General features: G+C 49.1%; 1 protein-coding gene across 9 annotated transcripts; it reads left to right on the top strand.

Annotated features, from left to right (window-relative positions):
- Nucleotides 1-5,673: 5,673 nt before the first annotated feature.
- On the top strand, nucleotides 5,674-16,590 carry NR2F1 (nuclear receptor subfamily 2 group F member 1). Of its 9 annotated transcripts, XM_062617497.1 has the most exons (6): nucleotides 5,674-6,646; nucleotides 8,833-8,947; nucleotides 9,982-10,262; nucleotides 10,428-10,509; nucleotides 15,428-15,615; nucleotides 15,700-16,590. In XM_062617497.1, the coding sequence occupies exons 1-6, from the start codon at nucleotides 6,190-6,192 to the stop codon at nucleotides 15,954-15,956; spliced, it is 1,380 nt and encodes a 459-aa protein (XP_062473481.1). In that variant the 5' UTR covers nucleotides 5,674-6,189; the 3' UTR covers nucleotides 15,957-16,590. The 9 variants fall into 9 exon arrangements, with proteins under 9 accessions (XP_062473481.1, XP_062473480.1, XP_062473484.1 ...); XM_062617496.1 differs by having other exon boundaries at nucleotides 5,677-6,646; nucleotides 9,982-10,509; XM_062617500.1 differs by lacking the exon at nucleotides 8,833-8,947 and having other exon boundaries at nucleotides 5,684-6,646; nucleotides 15,428-15,844.
- Nucleotides 16,591-18,351: the final 1,761 nt, after the last annotated feature.

Genomic DNA, 18,351 nt, shown 5'->3' with positions numbered 1-18,351 from the left:
CCGGTGTGACCTGTCACATCCCTTTTGCAACTGGGGCGGCCCCTTTCCGACCAAAGAGAGGAGAGGGCGGCATCACAGCGGCCCCACCGCGACTCTCTGTTTTTAGAGTCCTGGATTGAAGGTGTCTGCCGGTAAGAGCAGGGTATGGCTAAAAATGCCAAAAACTGGGAGAGAGAGGGACATTCCTGCATGTCAGGGCTGCTCGCTATGCCCTGCAACAGCAACCTGCTCAGTTACTGTCCCCTCTCACGCTGCTTCTTGCGTGCATACATATATATATGTGTGTGTGTATATGTATATACACATATACATATATATACATAAATATACATAGATACACACGTATGTCCATGCTCATGTGCGTGTATTTGTATATATATAGAATGCCTTGGGGAGCCTGGCAGGTGGAGCAGGCATCTAATGTTTGCTTTGGAAAACAGGCTACACATCTCAACTCCCAACTTACATGCAGCCCTGCCGCTTAAAAATAATAACAACAATATAATATACTACTAATGCCATCAATTGGGGTTTACACTGCAGTCTATAAACAGCACCCCTTCCTCCATCTCCGCCAGAAACAATGTGTAGAAGTCTCACCACTAATGTGTAGAGGAACGTTTCCCTTCTAGAAGGGGCTGCGGAGGAGAAAGGAACCAGCACCATCCCGGGTTCGGTTACACCGGGAAGGAAGAGGAAAGAGAGACACAGAAAGGGGTTAAAGAATTCAAAAGACTGCGGGGGAACTTGGAAAAAAAAATCCCAGACTCTAAATCCTCCCAAAACTCTGCCACCTTCAGACCTGGCCTGGGCAAAGTGGGTTCTGGGGCAACAGAGGGGGAAACAAGTCTGAGCAAGTCCCCATCTCCGTTTCCTCTACCCACTCCAGATCCGTAGAGGTTAAAAGGCAATCAAAGCTCATTTCCCCAATTAAACGTGAGTTGTGAACGGTTTTTAAGTGTCCCTGTAATTTGTCGGGAAGGGCACATGCCTCCCGTCGGTTGAACTGTGTTTTAACCTGGGCAGTTGAGGGATAAGTCTGCTTTATTGATGGATGCCCCCCTCCGCCCAGGCTCCTGCGCCACCTCTGGGCGCAGCAAGCAGAATTTTCCCCGGGATTCCTGCAAACTTCACCGGCCCTTCAAGCATCGGCTTGGTGTTTCTTTAAAATACGCACATTTAATAGTACGCAGTACACTAAAACAGCCAAGCCCTAACAGCCAGGAGAGGGGAGAAAATGCCTCCCCTCCGCACACCCCCCGCTGCCGAAACCAGGGCAACTTGTGCGGGTTTGGGTTTCTGCATGGTTGCGGCTCCCTGGGCCCGGCTGTGGGAGCATCTGGTTGCCGCGTTGACAATATCGCCCGGATAAACAGGCTGCCATCGATCTTTTCATTAGGTGATCAAGTCAGGAACGGGGCAGGTGAAGGAGAGGGACACGGCGAGGGATGCTCGCAAGTCCCCACCCTGGCGTCCTGCCGCTCCAAGCTGTGCTCTGCGAGGGCGTGTGGTTGGTGCCCGAGGTCCCGACTGGGTCAGCGCTGAGAAACACGCGTTGTCTGAGCGGAATGGGGGGGGGGGGGGGGGGTGTGGGGGGTGTGTGGAATGTGTGGAAATACTGGAATAGGTTTCTATAGGGCGAGGCTGTAAAGGGGAGAGGTTCTGTTCTAGACAAAATGAGGGCGAAGCGCGTCTCCCTCCGCCCAAATTACGGGATGTCCAAATAACATGAGGTGCCGGGAGGATGCTGGGGGAGGGGGGAGGGAGGTGTTGGGGAAGGTCTCCCCGCAAAGTGCCGCGGTCCTGGTCCCCTCCCTCTGCTCCCAAACCCCGAGGAGGGACGCGTCGACTTGCCTGGAGTGGCCGTGGGGCCGGGGCCGGCTGCGGGGAGCCCGGTCCGAGGGGAGCCCGGTGCGGCGACTGGGTCCGTCCACCTCCTCGCAGGGTTTCTGTCTCTGTCTGCCTGTGTCTCTGTCTCTGTCTCTCTCTCTCTCTCTCCCCCTCTCTCTCCGTGCCTTGCTCTGCCTCTTTTGCTCTGTTTCTTCACAGTCTGGGGAGTAAAATCTAGATGATATACATACCGAGCTTGCTTTTTTGTCCGATTTAATCTTATTCGTTTCACCTTTTCACTGACCAAGAGACAGGACCGGGAGTTTATTTGGAAAGAGGGGGAGAGAGGAAAGGAGCCTACTGTTGCATAGTCAATAACATCCTTTTTATCAATGCAATATACAATAGGGACGGCTTGGCCAACGGACTCATTGAAAATCTCTTCATTATTTCGGGACAAAATCAAGCGTTTTTTTCTGATCTCAGAAATGATGAAGGATTCTCCTCTCCAGCCGGCTCCCAGCCTCAGATTTCACAGCTGACAGTGAAAGAAGGGGAAAAAATAAAAAAAAAAAAAAAAAAAGTGATCACCATACATGAAGTTGAGAGCTTTTTCTTCTCTTTTCTTTTTTGTTTTTTTTTTTTTCCTAGTTCTGATGGAAGCAACGTCTCTTTACAAAAAAAAAAAAAAAAGTAACAATAAAACTTCTGACATATATTTTACCCCTTCCCCCCCCCCCCCCCCCCCCGCAGGTTTTTTTTCTCTCAGCTTCCCCTCTGATGATAAATTTTTATTGGGAGCTGAGGGGAGGGTTTCGTGTGGAGTGGGGGGGGGGATATTTTATTTTCTTTATAATCTTATAGTTTGTTTCTCCTTTGTCACACAGACCCAACATTTCAGACCTCTGGCCGAAGGGGGCTGCTGCTGGAAAGGCAGGCTTGAGAGGAAGGAGGGACAAGGATGGGAATGAAGGGTCTTCTTCGCTCCAGTGAGGGTTTATATTAAAAATAAAGAAGGAGAAAGGTTAAAAAATATATATATACATTATTTCTTAAGAAGGCGTGTGTGACAGGCCGCAGACAGGTTTGGCGTCCCCCTCGTTCTCCCCCGAGCTCCCCTGGGCCGAGGGCTCGGTGCCCACTAGATGGCAGCCGGCGCCAGTGATTCCCTCTCCGCTCCTTTCTGCTCCGCGCCGCCGCCGCTGGAGCCGCGGAGGAGAGCGGAGAGGGGGGAGCCCTCGCATCTCCGACATACGGAGCAACTCGCTTTTGGGGAGACAGGGCAGTGGGGAGGGAGACCTCCGGGTAGGGGGCATTGCACAGAGGGCGGTTTGTGCTCTGATAGCTCACACACATCCCGAAATAATTGAATTAAAGGGGGTGGGGGGATCCCACGAGGGAAGAGCGGAGCCCGGGGTGGGGGGGGAGAGATCGGGAGGAGGGTGGGCATATCGAGAGAGGGGACAAAAAATAGCACAAAGTGGAATGGGAGCATGTGGAGATGTGGATATGAGTGTGAGGATGAGTGTGCAAGTGCTCGGGCAAACGCAGGCCTGACCCTCCGTGCAGCCGGAGTGTTTTCTATTCCATCATTAAAACCCCTGTCGCGGCTTTGGTGATTGAGAGGTGAAGGAGGAATCGCGATTTCAGATGGGTGGGAGGAGGGAAAGGAAGAGAGATAGAAAAAGGAAATAAAAACAGAGGAAAAAAGAAAAAGGGGGGAAGAATAAAACAAGAGGGGGGGAGCCCACTAACTTTTCCCTGGAAGCCCACATCGTCCCCTTTTAATTCCCCTTTTCCGCCTATCGCAACGCATCCTCCTCTGTCGATGTATGTGCTGATGCGAGGGGGGGTGGGTCTTGAAAAGAGAGGGAGGAAGAGACCGTAGACGACCCATACTAATCAGGTCTCAAAGTAAATAGCAGCGCAGGGCGATCGCAATGTAAATTGCGCTTGTCAGAAGAATCCCCTCTCTCTCCCCCCCTCCCTCCCTCCCTCCCTCGTTCCCCCCCCCCCCTTCCCCTCCCTTCCCCATCCCAGTCAGTAGGTAGCCGGAATTTAAATATATATATATATATTATATATATAATGTATATAAAAGGGGGGGAGAAAAAGGGGGGGCGAGCGCTGGGGGGGGGGCAACCAATGGAGCGCGGGAGGCTTGGCTAACCTTAGCTTCCCACTCCCCCCCCCCTCCCCAATTCAGGGCTCTGACCAGTCAGTCGCCTTTGATTATCAGTTGCCAGCAGCCCTTCTCTTGGCTCCTTGACACGCGCTCCATATAAGGCAGCGATCTCCATAGAAACGTGTCAGTTTCAATAGTAGTGTCAAAGTTCACTATATACAGACATTTCGAGCAGATCCCCCTTTCGGAAACATTGCTCTGCTAGGCTTTCCGTTTAAACGCATTCATTTTTCGGGTCTCTCTCTCCCTCTCTCTCTCTGTTCCCTCCCCCCCCCCCCCCCCTCCTTGCATATTCTATTAGTTGTGTGCTTCCCCCCTCTCTCTCTCTTCTCCCCCTTCATCTCCCTCTTCTCCTTCCTTTTCTTCTTTTTTCCACCCTTCCTCCTTGTGTCTTTCGCTTCATTCCTGCAGGAGGAGAGAGAGGTGAAACTGAAAAAAAAAAAAAAAGGGCGAGAGAAAAAAAATCTCGGAAAGAAGGAAAAACGGGGATAAAGCAGAGACGGGGAAAAGAGGAGGGAAAAAAAAAGTCCGGAAAGGAGAGAGAGAACGCACACCGTTATTATTTTGACCATTCTTGCCTATTTTTTTATTTTGGGGGAGGGCTTCTCTCGTGGCTGATGAGTTTTTACCCGAAATACTTTTTCCAGGCGAACTAAAAAAAAAAAAAAAAGAACCTTTTGGGGGGTTGATTTCCACCGATTTTTTTTTTTTTTTTTCTCCTTCTTTCTCGCAACCGGCATCGTGCGCTCTCACAGGAGAAGAGAAGAAGGAAGGGGCAAGAAAGAGGAAAAGAAGAGGATTTATTTACCCGACCTACTTTGGATCTCTCTTTTTCCTGCGCGTGTCATTATTATTCCTGTCCTCTATTTTTATACTTCGCCGGGAATTCGTCTCCTCTGCGAATGTAGTCACATCCGATTTTTTTTTTTTGAGAATTTTTTCCTTTTTTTTTTAAAAAAAAAAAAAGGCGAGAGGGAGCTCGAGCGAGCGAGAGAGAGACAGAGAGCGAGGGAGAGCAGCGAGGGAGAGAAAGAGCAGCGACCGGCAACCTCCTCCTCCTCCGCCACCGCCGCCGCCGCCGCGACAGGAGATCAAACTGCTTCAGCTCCCCGCCCGCCTCCACCGCGCTCCCCGGCCCCGCCGCCCTGCATGGCTGACTGCTCCCTGCCCTGGACCTGGCCCCCGGACACCTCTATGCCCTGATTGCCGGCAGACGGCTCCTCTCAGCACCCCCCGCCTCCCCGATCACCGGCAGCGGGAACAGCCTCCGCGGGAGCGGCGGCGGCGGCCGGGCCCCGGCAGCGGCGAGCGGCGAACGGCGACCTCCTCCTCCTCCACCTCCTCCTCCTCCTCCTCTTCCTTCCCCTCCTCCTCCTCCTCCTCCTCCTCCTCCTCGGCGGCGCCGTGGCTTCCTCTATGCCCGCACATCCTCCGCGCTCGTAGCGCCCGGACCGCGTGTGTGCCCGTGTGCGTGTGCTCGAGTGGGGGAGCCCGCCGTGTGCCGGGCGTGTGCGCGCCTGTCTGCCTGCGTGTGCGTGTCCGGCGTCCTACTCCTCTGAATGCCTCTCCCGACAGCCTTGTTTGCCGTTTCTGATTTTGCAACTTGAAGTGGCGGCCGGTGTGGTTGGGGTCTGGGGGGGGGGGTGGGAGGGGGTAGAGAGAGAGGGCGCGGAGAGGCGGCGAGAGCCGCGGAGAGCGGGAGCTGAGCGGGGAAGCGGCCAGGCGGGGGTATTTTAAAGAAGAGGGGAGGGGGGGTGAAAAGCGCAGGAAAGGGCAGGGAAGGAAAGGGAAGGGAGGAAGAGGAAAGGAAGAGTGTGGTTTAAAAAAAAAAAAGAGGGAGAGAGAGAGAGGAAGGAAGGGAGAGAGGGAGAGAATCCTCTGCTGCCCCCTCCCCCTCCCTAAAAAAGAAGAAAAAAAATTAGCTAGACCGAGGGGAGGGGGGCTCCCGGCGAAAAATAAATAAAATAAAGAAAACGGCAGGAGCGGCTCCAGGCGGCAGCGGCAGCAGGGCAGCGACGGCGGCAGCCGAGGCGGAGGCAGGCGGCAGGCAGGGTCCCCTCGCTCCCCGCTCGCCCCCGGCGCCCGGTCTGCCGCCCCCCGCCCGCCCCCTGCCTCCCTCCCCGGCAGCCCGCAGCGAGACGCGCCGCTCCCCAGCACTTTTTTGGGCCCGAGATATGGCAATGGTAGTTAGCAGCTGGCGAGATCCGCAGGAAGACGTGGCCGGGGGCACCCCGAGCGGCCCCAACCCCGCCGCGGCGCAGCCTGCCCGGGATCAGCCGCCCCAGCAGCAGCAAGGCGGGGGCTCGGCAGCCCCGCACACCCCGCAGACCCCCAGCCAGCCGGGACCCCCCTCCACACCGGGCACGGCAGGGGACAAGGGAGCGGGCCAGCAGGGCTCGGGGCAGAGCCAGCAGCACATCGAGTGCGTGGTGTGCGGGGACAAGTCCAGCGGCAAGCACTACGGCCAGTTCACCTGCGAGGGATGCAAAAGTTTCTTCAAGAGGAGCGTCCGCAGGAACTTAACTTACACATGCCGCGCCAACAGGAACTGTCCCATCGACCAGCACCACCGCAACCAGTGCCAGTACTGCCGCCTCAAGAAGTGCCTCAAAGTGGGCATGAGGCGGGAAGGTGAATATTTCTTCCCTACTATGCTCTATCTCGCTCTTTCTCCCTTCCTTCCTTCCTTCCTCACCCCCCCTCAACTGCCCTCCCCTCCACCCGTGGCTGGGCAAGGCGTGCGTGTGCGAGGGGCTCTCTCCGTCTGTGTGTCTGCCTATGCATAAGCGTGCACCGGTATGCATAGGCAGCACATATATGTATTTATACACATACATATATATATATGTGTATATACATATATATGTATACACGCGCGAGCACACGCGCGGCTTGCACACACATACATATATATATAAGCACATATATATATATATTTACGTCTCTCCCTGGCGATCTAGGTCTGTCCCTCTCGCTCCCTCTTCCCATGCACATGTCAATCTCTCCCTGTGCCTGCGCTCCATCTGGCAGCTTTACGCCAGGTTTTGTTGTTATTGTCGATGGTGGTTGGTGGTGTTTTCTTTTGCTTTTCGGTTTGTGCCTCCTGCCCTCCTCCCGCTCCTCCCCCCCCCTTCCCCGGCACCACCGTGCTCGCCCCTTCCCCTCTCATTGTGCCGAGAATTTACTATTATTGCTATTATTGTTTATTAATTATTACTATTAGTATTACGGCCGCTCGCTAAATATTTATCATTCAAGCCGCTATCTCCGCTCCCGAGTATGTGTGCGTGTGTGTGCGTGTGCGTGTGTTTGGATGTGGTTTTGTCTATTGTTGGCAAGAGACCGGGGGGGTGGGGGGAGATACATCTCTCTCCCGTACGAGATGTGCTTCCATTCAGCTTCCTTTCCCCCACAACCACCCCCTTCCGCCCCATCATTTCTTTTTAAACCCGCAACACTTCTCGGTACGATCCATTTTCCCAGCCTCTTTTTTTTTTTTTCTTTTTTTTTCCCCCGAAAGAAAGATGAAAGACGTGTAAGTAGGGAAGAAAAGAGGAAAGGTGGTGAAAAAGAGGAAAGGGGGGGTGGAAAGGGGGAAATGTGCTACTGTATCTCCGCTTCCTTGTGCTTCCCAGTGCCCTGGAGTGTGTTTCTGTGCGAGATTTGGCCTTGTTTTCACTCCATGCGTTCAAAGGAAAGTTTGTGGCTGAACTGGGTTTCTGTACTTCTGTCATTTCTTTTTTCTTTTTTTTTCTTTCTCTTCTTCCTTTTTAGCAAGCTGCTCATTTTATTTCTTCATCAAACTCCACCCTCTCTTTAAAGCCTGCATACAAATCGCGATTTATAACCTATTTGCCGGTTCTTCTCATTTTAGCAGAATCCGCAGCCTGCATCTGGCAGCGGGCTCCTCACCATTTCCAACTGCTCTGCTATTTATTTATTTTATTAATTTTTTTTTTTTTTTTTCCCTCCTCCTCCTTTCCAAGAGCCGCTGTGATTTTCCTCGCTTTCAGGCTCATTCTCGCGTAGGAAGGTTTCCTGCCTTCTTTTTTCTCCTCGAAACGTATTTTCTCGGTTTGCATTTAAAGTTTACCCTGTGACTGTCGTTAAAGATGTCTTAGAGTCACACCAGCGAAACAGTCGATTTTACAGAGCGGAGATTACTACTGCCTTAATTGGTTTTAAAATATATATATTTTGTATGCCACAAGGAAAGGAATGAAGCAGCTCCAGATCTGAAAGAGCTCGCAAATATGACGACTTCATTGGCAGCTTCAGGGGCTGTTGGTAGGCGTCTTGAGGGGGGAGGGAAAAAAAAAAAACAAACAAAAACTGGGGGGGGGGAAGGAAGGAGTAGGAAAAAAACAATCGAAAAAAGGCAAGTTAGAATTGTGCTCTCAGCTAATTGACAAATAACTGCCAAGTTTACAAGGAGGTGGGAGAGGTGGGCTGGAGAGAGGTCCGGCCCGGGAGGCGAGAGGAGGAGGGGTGCTGGGTGGAGGAAGAAAGGAGAAAGTTGAGAAAATGCTGTGGTACGCCGGAAAGATGAGTGATGTGCGTGCGTGTGTGTATGTGTGTGTGTGTGTGCGGGTGTGGGGGAACGAGCCCGAGCAGTCGTGTCTCCTCCTGAAGTTACCTTTGTTTACATGTCATGCGGTTGCACAGGCTGGCACTGATAGAGAAAAACACACGCACACACTGGGAGAAAAAAAAAAAAACAACAAAAACAAAAACAAACCAACTTTGGTCAGCTTTCGGGACCTGAGACATGCTTGCGCTCTGTGTGGAGATGGTTAATGAATCCAGTGTTTCTGCAGTTGCAAGCTTGTGCATTCACTGTGCAACGCTGACTGCAGGCTTTTGCAGTGGCAACAGCGCACCAAAGATATTAATTACACCGTCCCCTTTTTTTTCCACGAATGTTTGGCTATTGTAAGTTCGGACCTTTTTGTTTTATTTCCCCCTTTCCCTTGATAATACTTAATCTCTCTCTTCCTTTTAGCAGGGAGAACTTTGCTGGGCGAGGGAGGGGTGGGGGAGTCTTCTATGGAAAGATGTTTCTGTCTAATAAAGTTAGCAGTGGGGAGGTGGGGGCTGCGACCTGTTCCAGCTTAAATGGTAACGAAGCAGTATTTTTAAAGAATATGGATACGGATGCATTTGTTTTGGTTTGGGGGTTTTTGTGTTTTTTTTTTTTTGTAATTAGTTTTATTTTTATATATGAATTGGTTTGGGTTGATGTTTTTTTTTTTGTTTTTTTTTGGGGTTGGTGTTGGTTTTTTTTTTTCCATTTTAAAAAGCTACACAGATCACTTGTGCTCAGTGCTACCGGGGCAATCGGCTGGGATCCACAGCAGAGCCTGGCTGTATTTTTAACAGCTGGCTGTGATTTTTAACCTCACTTTCTCACTACCCAGAGGAATGATTTTTTTCATTTTATTTCATTTATCTATTTATTCTCTTTTTTCTTTAATTTTTTCTTTCCTTTTTACGTGCGTCGGCTGCCTTTTGTTGCAAGAGGGTTGGGGGGCTCTGGAGGGAGGGGTGTTGTGTGCAGATTTGTCTTGTTTGCCTTGGCTTTTCTTTTTTTTTCCCTTTTAATTTTCGGGGGGTCTTTTCTTTCTTTTTAATCTGTGTTTATTTTGTGAAGCTTGTCTACGCTGGGGAGGGGGGGCTGGTGCTTGGCTGCCGCTGGGCTGGGGCTGCCTGAGCAGGGGTCGGGGCTGGGGCCGATGCCGGGTCGTGTTGTGGGGCTGATGCAGGTCGGCTGCAGCTGCCCGGCTCCGCATGCTTCTGTCTGTCCGTGCCTGTGCGTGTGTCGGGGGTGAGGAAAGGGGGGAAGTACGTGTGTGTACGGGGTGGGTAGAAGCCAGGCATTGTCTCCGGCTGGCTGACAGAACCGCCGGGCAATGCCTGCGATCCTCCTGGATGTACATTTCCTCTCCTTCTCTCCTTCTTTTTGTCAGCGGTTCAGCGAGGAAGGATGCCACCCACCCAGCCCAACCCCGGCCAGTACGCCCTGACCAACGGCGACCCCCTGAACGGGCACTGCTATCTCTCGGGATACATCTCCCTGCTGCTGCGGGCCGAGCCCTATCCCACTTCCCGCTACGGCAGCCAGTGCATGCAACCCAACAACATCATGGGCATCGAGAACATCTGCGAGCTGGCCGCCCGCCTGCTCTTCAGCGCCGTCGAGTGGGCCCGCAACATCCCCTTCTTCCCCGACCTACAGATCACCGATCAGGTAGCTCTGCTGCGGCTCACCTGGAGCGAGCTCTTCGTCCTCAACGCTGCCCAGTGCTCCATGCCCCTCCATGTGGCCCCGCTCCTGGCGGCTGCCGGCCTCCACGCATCCCCTATGTCGGCGGACCGCGTCGTCGCCTTCATGGACCACATCCGCATCTTCCAGGAGCAGGTGGAGAAGCTGAAGGCGCTCCACGTCGACTCGGCCGAGTACAGCTGCCTGAAAGCCATCGTCCTCTTCACCTCAGGTGAGAGGGCTGGCGGGGGGGGCACGCGTGTGTGTGTGAAAAGAAAAAAAAAAAAAAGGAAATTTTTTTTTAAAATTACATTTGTAATTTTGTAAAGAAAAGAGCTTCAAATGCATACGCCCCGGCCCAAGGATCGACCTCCCCCTCAGGCCCACTAGTCATAATAAATATATGTATATATCAAGTATATATATATATAATTTATATATATATATATATATCAAATTAAGTGGAAGCGGTGGAAACATGCATGTTAACAATTTTCCCTCTGTGATAGATGGTTCGAATTAACTAGCGGGGAAGTGCATTAGCGTCGCCTTTGAAGTGTTCTGGTCGTAGCCCATAAGAATATAATAAGTCTTCTATTATTGTAACCTGCGAGGGAGAAATTTATAAACATCAAAGGCGAGAGATGAGGAGGAAATATAAGGAATGGAAACAAGGCGAGATAAGAGGCCTGACTGTCATTTTTTAATTATTATTCTAATTATTGCCACGATGGGGTTAATTGCCGCTTCTTCTGCTTGCTTATTTTTCTTTTTTTTCCCCCCTTTAAATTTTCTCCTTTTTTTTTTTTTAAACCCACCACCCTTTCCACTTCCTCTTCTCTTGTCCTGGTTTCTTCCCCCTTTCCAAACCACTCCTCCCAGTTAGCGATAACTACGCATCTCTGATAAATCTGTCTTAAAACTAGGCCGAGGCTAAATTAAAAGCATTCCTGAACAAAGATGGCAAATCGTTCAAAGGCCTTGTTTAACAGTAAGCAGTTTATAATTCATCAATATTTGTTGCCTTTCATGCATGAGAAATAGTATTTACGTTGTATTAAAATGACTTCTAAATTTGCACAATATTGTAATGTAGCAAATGTAGTATTAATATCGGTTTGAACATCAGATAATTTATTTAGACAGGAGTATCTAATTTGTATGCAGGGTGGTCGGAGACGTGTACTGCGACTGCCCCCTTTTACTTCCAGTGCAAGTGCAGTCTCACAGCATTGGAGGGAATATTTCTTTGCGCAGGATAAAGTGCAGATCTTAAAACAAATGAAAGGTTTAGTGAATGGCCAGCTCGACATTTTAATGTATTTTATCTTTATAAGTCTTCCTGATGGAAACATGTTTTTCAAAAGTGACAAAGAGACCTGCTGGCACTTATCAGGCTGATTTAACTTCTTCATCCTGCCTGCAGACTCTCAGACTTTCCCTTTCCATTGATTTCAGGGTTCCCATCAATACACAGAGGAGGTAGGGGAGAACCCTCCTGGTTTTATTATTACTAGTATTTATTTTTCCTTTTGCCCAGATGCAACCTGGGGACATCCTTCTCAAGCAGAGGGGACCTGGCCTGTGCCTTGGCCCTTCCACCCACCAAAGGCCCAGAGAAGGGGATTGCCCCAGATGGGGACATTTTGGTGGAGATACTGTTTTTTTCTTTTCTCTCCTTCTCTCCTCCCCTTTTCCCGCACTCCAGTGTTCCCCCTTTACCTTCCCCGAACGATTGGCCTTATCTAGAAACCCTAGCTTTAGCGAATCCCTTCATTTATACATGTTAATAATGAATGTCATAACTAAATGTTTGCAACAGGAGAAGCCCCCTCCGAAGGCCGAGCAGAGTGTGAATGGTGTTCAAGGAAAGAAATAATAATATTATTTTGGAGGAGGATGGCACGGGGCATCTCAGAAAATGGAAATACAGCTGTCAGGAATAATCTACCTGTTACCCCCACCTTCACATTTCCACTTTTCACTAAACTTGTTTTGATTGCTTAGCCAGAGGGGGATTCATGGGAAGCCTTTCTCGAAGTCATTCAACTTTTAAACAAACTTTCACTGATGGAAAAGACATTTTTAGGCATATTGTCCAAAGTCCTTCTCTGACAACTAAGTATTTAGAGCTGGCATGGGTTTCTCCTGTTGTGGTTTTAACATTTGGGCTCTGGATAACATGTATTTAATCCGTACAATTTTGGACACCATCCAATGGCTGAGTCATGACCTAAAACCTGCTCCTTTCTTGACTCTTTTTTTTTCTTTTTTTCCTCTTCATTTTTTATTTTTTTTTCTCCCTCCAAAACTTCAGAGTTATTAATTCCTGCTCCTACCTTTTCTTCCACATAAATACACATTTCCAGGAAGGGACAGAGCCAGATAACATAAATCCAATAAATCTACTTGTAACAGAATAGGAACTTTGATTTCTAGTTAGATGCCAGCTGATTACATCTGTATTTTCTGAGCACTAAACTCTTCTGAACATGTAACATGAAATATATTCCCGCCACTACAAAGGGGAAGGCTGGAGTGTGCTGAGCAGTAATGGTTATTTATTTACATAATTTCTATTCCATAGACTGCAGGAGAAAATATACAGCTTTCCCTTATTGACACACTGCCATATAAAAAAGTGAGGCACACACAGGATTTTCACATTAGCCCACTTTATGAGATGGAATAATAATTCACCTCTGGTAAACAGGGATTGTATTATTTCACCCATGGATTGAACCTCTCTGAACTCTATAATCTAATCCACCTGTGCATCCCTTAATTACTATTATTTTTAATCCCATTCTGAGGGGAGAGTTAATACTTCCCACCACCATCTTCAAGGCTGCAGAATAAAAACTGGGTAAAGGCATATGCCAGATCACTTAAAATAATTAAAGGTCCATAGATACTATTGCCATGAGGAAATCCTGAGTGTTTGGAGGTCTAAGTTAAATCCAAGGTATATTTTCTAAACACACCTCCCTTCTCCCAACCTCCCCAGGCTGGTGCCCTTCTAGCCAGCAACTTCCCCATCTGCATTGTCCAGTAACCTGCAATTATAGGTGCATTTATCATAAATATCTGATAAATATTTTACTAACCTTAAGGGTATGACCTACGGGGCATAAAGAAAAAAGCCCTGCTAGGGTGTCAGCAAGACCCTTTCATATTGCATTGTTTGGAAGTTGAATAGGATCCTAATGCATAATGGGCAGATAATGCGTGTAAAATAGCAAGATATATGTAAATACGGAGTGCGATTTGTGACAACCAACATATGAACAGGCCTGTGGTTTTGATATATATCACAAACAGGAACATTTTGCCCGAGCTCTTGATAGATCTATATTTTGCAATCTAGTGCTTTAGATGTTGCAAAATATCATTGCATTAAAGGTATGGATTAATAGAGCAGCCTGGCTCAGATAACTGTATACCTGAGGGATGCCAAGTCCACAGCTCAGGTCAAAGTTTCTCCTCCTCAGAAGTTCCTGAATTACGGCTTGTTTTATTTGTGTCTTTGCTCGAGGCCATAGTATTGTAGATGAAGGTGTTCCGAAATCTTTGTAAAGCTTGTTCTTGGCATGGGAAGACTTCAACTTCAAAAATACAGTTGCCACAGATTTTTTTTTTTTGTTTGTTTGTTTGTTTGTTTGTGGTGGGAGAGAGAACTTTGAATAATTTGCTGTGCCTTTCCAGGGTCATAAATCTACGTTCATGATTTTGTAATGTCTTTTGGGGGGCCATTAACATGCATTAATTCACATATGGATCTATATATTAGCAAAGTCTGGCTTTGATTTGTGTTAAACCACACTGCCAGCAGGCTGCCTCCCTCTGATCCTGATATATTAGGGGGGCTTTTTGTTTGGGTGCTTTTTGCGTAATTTTAAAATATTTGTTATTAATCTCTGAATCAATGTGGATGGTTCCAACCATACGGGCATATCCACCACTTGTCCACGACAGCACATTCCTGCACAAGTCCCCCAGTAAGCAGCCTTTGCACAGTTTATCCCCGGTTTGGGGGTTCACAGATATGGGGCACGCAGTTAACGTGTCAATGCACAAACTCAGCTACAACTCTCTGAGTGTACCTGTGCACACAAGAAGGCGCAGGGTAAGGTGTATCAGGGCAAGCGCATGGATGTGAGGAGGTTTCTGCTCCCGGACTAGGATGCGTTTCTCAGGGTGATATCGTTCTGAGGGGTGCCAAGAGGCGAGTTTCTGGCCCTATACGTGACATAGGGAGCTATCGAGAGTCTCTCAGGCCACGTTTACGCAAGACTCACTCTTGCAGCCCACCCCAGCTTTGTCTTTGAGAGCTTGCAGCAGCCGGTTTAGCGTAAATCCGAACTAACCCACTACCCTTTTTTTCGCCGGATTTATCACGCAGCCTGCAAAGTCGTGACCAATTTGCCATGGCTGGCGGCGGGGCAGAGACGGAGGGGACCCCCTTTCTCCCTGCCCCACCTCTTCTTCGGCGGGCCGGCTCCCTGTCTGCCACTGTAGGTCCCAGCTGCTGCCTTCTCATAATGTGCAGCCGTGTCAACAAACTCCCTCTGCGTGTGCGCGCCTCCGTTTTTCACCTTTATTATTGTTATTTATTATTAATAATTATTACTATTTTCCCCAGTAACCCTCCATTTTCCCCCGCACCCGGTGTTATTTAACGGGGGCTGGTCCTGCTTCCCAGCAGCCCAGTGAAGGGTTCCCTGGGGTCGGGACCGCAGTCGTCTGCGCAGAGCGTCCGTGTGTCTGTCCCTGTCCATGTGTCTGCGTGCCCGATGGGGGCGCAGAAGGGCTGAGGGGTGAGTGGTAGGGGAGCTGGGGGCTGTGTGGGCACCCCACGGCAACCCCCGTGGAGATACGCGCGGGGGCTGCGAGGCGCGGACAGGTCGTCTTGTTTATTCGGCGGCAGTGAGGTCTGATGATGGTAATGGGATGATGATGGGATGGGAATGGGATGGATGGGGGGGTGCGCCTTTGAGGGTGCCCCCCCCATCCGGGCAGTGCTTCCCCGCGCGCTTCCCCGCCACTAACCATCTTTCCCTCCACCCCTTCCTCCTCCTTCCCATCCTCCTCCTCTCCCTCCCGCCGCCGCCGTTCTACGGCTGCCTCCGCGGGCTCGGTGCTACGGGCAGACGCCTGCGGCCTGTCGGATGCTGCGCACATCGAGAGCCTTCAGGAGAAGTCCCAGTGCGCGTTGGAGGAGTATGTGCGGAGCCAGTACCCCAACCAGCCCAGCCGCTTCGGGAAGCTGCTGCTGCGGCTGCCCTCACTGCGCACCGTCTCCTCCTCTGTCATCGAGCAACTCTTCTTCGTCCGCTTGGTAGGTAAAACCCCCATCGAAACCCTCATCAGGGATATGCTACTGTCGGGAAGCAGCTTCAACTGGCCTTACATGTCCATCCAGTGCTCCTAGAGCCCGGCCCGCACCCCCAGGAGAAAAGCGGAGGAGCGGCAGAGGCGGGAGAGCTCGCACCGAGGGGCAGTCGGGGTGCGGGGGGGGCCCGGGAGGCGGACATCGAACAAAAGAAAGGGCCGAGTAGGAGCAGAGGTGTGGCCGTGGCGGGGAAGGACGGGCCTCGCGTCCGTAGAGGTCGTGGTGTTTCGCTTTTTTATTTTTGGTCTTTTTCTTTTTTTCGGAAAGGAGGACAAAAAAAAACATAAATAATAATAAAAGAGATGAAAAAAAGGCAAAAAAAAATTAAAAATAAAGTCAAAACAACAAAAAAATGAGTATTGAGGGGATATTAATCACACCTGAAGGGGATACTGGATTTTCCAGGATTTATTGTGGACTGTTGTTGATATATGCTGTACAGTAACCAACAAAACGTGTCGAAACTGAACTGAACCTTGTGTAGAATGAAGAAAAAAAAAGAGCAAAAAACAAACAAAACAATTCCACACACAAACACTTACCACGAGCATTGTTACTCATTTTGTAATATATTAGTCTTTATTTTCATTTTTTGTAAAACTTAAAACATCATATGTGCATAAAGGAAGAAAAAAAAAGAAAAAAAGAATCGAGAATTAGGGGGAAATAACATTTTCCAAATAATTATTAAAAAAAGAAAATTGTCCTGTGTCTATGTATCTATATCTGTTTTGTATTTTTTTCTGGTTCCAAACCAGGTTTCCTGTGATTCTATACTAATAATTTTTGATATAACCCTTTGCTTCTTATAATGAGTGCGATATATGTTGTCGAAGCTGTTCTTCAAGAATTAAAATTGAAGTGAGAATTTAAACAAAAATAAAAGAATTTAGGAAAAAAAATCAACTTATCACCCCACAACCCATGAGTCTTGTTGCTTGAAATACGCCAACAGTTTACCAGGAAAAAGAAAAAAAAAATCTCGAAAAAGAGAGAAAAGACACAAAACCCAAACCATACTCCCTGTTTTTTTTTTAAATTCCTTTACCTATGTTAAAAGGAAGAGGTTAAAAACAGCTTGTGAGGGGTCACCAAGCTGTGGAAAGCACGTGGTGTTCCAAGACTTGGCTTGGCTGTGCAAGCATAGGGCTGAACGCTGAAGGCCTAGGCCATGGTGTGGTGCCTTACTGGGACCACATGGCCCACGGGCCCCATCCTGCTGGCCAGCCCTTTGTGGAAACACATTGTCCCATCAGCTGGGGATGCTTCAGCTGTATTCACATCTTGCTGCTTGCTGTTGGGCACCATGGGGCAATGGATTGAAGTTGCCGTATGCCTCCACTGTTTCGTGTGCAGGGGGAGGCATATTTAGCCAGGACTCTCCTGTTCTTGTTGATTGCTTTCCCCTTATGGGGGATCAGGGTGGGTGGGTCTTCTTCCTTTATTTATTTTTTTTTTTTTTTTGCTTCTTTCCTCTTCTTTTCCACCACAGGGACCCACAGACCCTGGTGGTGTGTGCTCTGGTGTGCATGCCTTGCACTTGCTGCCAGCTGAAACATCCCTCTCGCTCTTTCTCCTGACTCTAGTTGCTGCGCACGAAGGGTATTCCCAGCACATTAATATAGAAATCCAACTGGATGCTCGCTCATTGGGTGGTGAGCTAGCACATTCCATGTGCCACAGCCACACGTAAAACATAGGCTGCAGCCCCCCATGTCATGGGCACCCACCACAGGGTTCCCAGCTCAGAACCCAAAGCCCTGCTTCCTTTTGGCTCATCTTTTTTTTTTGGAAAGAAAAAACCAAAATTCTTTTCTCTAATAGACCCCCTTTGAAGGTAAAGGCTTCACAATGCTTCTAGCTGGTGGTACGAATCTCCGTAACAGCTTTCAGTGCATTAATGTTTTATAGGATCTGAGACAGAGCTGTAAGAACACATACTATCAAGGGAGCTCTTTCTTAACATATTAATAAAGCTGGATCTTTAAAAATAACATTCTACCCCTCATGCAGGCACTTCCTGTGCCCCCCAGACAAGCCTGGATGAGGCAGGCTTTTCAGTTTGTGGAGTCATGGGCAATGTTTTCCTTTTAATTTGCTGTCCTCCATACTCTCCTTCTCTCTCTCTCCCCATCTCTCTCCGTTTTTGTTTTTTTTTTTTTTCTTTTCTTTGCATTAACAAGATACTTCAATCCAACTCGCTTGGGGTTTTTAATATTCTAGGCGCAGCAGATCCGAGGCGAGAACAGTTCTATACAGTAGGCACTTATAGCTGGATAATCAACACTGTGGGCAGATCCTCTATGGGGGCAGAGCCCATTTCTGGATGGAGAAGCAGCTTGTATTCATGGGTGCTGGGGTGGGGTAAGGGTGCACAGATGATTCCAAGACCTGGGCACAGAAGGAGGAGAATTAGACAGGCGGGCACACAGACAGACAGACGCCCACCTTTTTCCCCCTCGCATGGACGCTGCATAGGCGACAGCTTTGTTCCTCAACCGTTTTGTCTTCTCCAGGCAGAAGGGTTCCAGCAGCCCTTCCGTGCTGCCAGGAAGAGCAAGCAGGGATTTTCAGCCCTGGAAGGTGCTTGGAAGAAGCTCTTCAATATTGCTTTTTTTGGTGGGATAGGTGACTGGGGACCCAGCTGAGTTAGCAGTTAAAGCTAACAGACAGATCAAACAA

This window comes from Pezoporus occidentalis, unplaced genomic scaffold, assembly GCF_034315485.1.
Source record: "Pezoporus occidentalis ecotype Australia unplaced genomic scaffold, CSIRO_AGI_Poc_V1 ctg197, whole genome shotgun sequence".
Lineage (NCBI taxonomy): Eukaryota > Metazoa > Chordata > Aves > Psittaciformes > Psittacidae > Pezoporus > Pezoporus occidentalis.
This window is presented reverse-complemented; position numbering and strand designations above follow the sequence as displayed.

Bases quoted from the DNA above. Each gene is read 5' to 3' on its own strand.
- NR2F1 (XM_062617496.1), top strand. From the start codon at position 6,190: ATGGCAATGGTAGTTAGCAGCTGGCGAGATCCGCAGGAAGACGTGGCC. The intron at 8,948-9,981 runs GTAAGTTCGGAC...TCTTTTTGTCAG, and splicing joins TCCACGAATGTTTGGCTATT to CGGTTCAGCGAGGAAGGATG. The intron at 15,616-15,699 runs GTAGGTAAAACC...ATGTCCATCCAG, and splicing joins AACTCTTCTTCGTCCGCTTG to TGCTCCTAGAGCCCGGCCCG.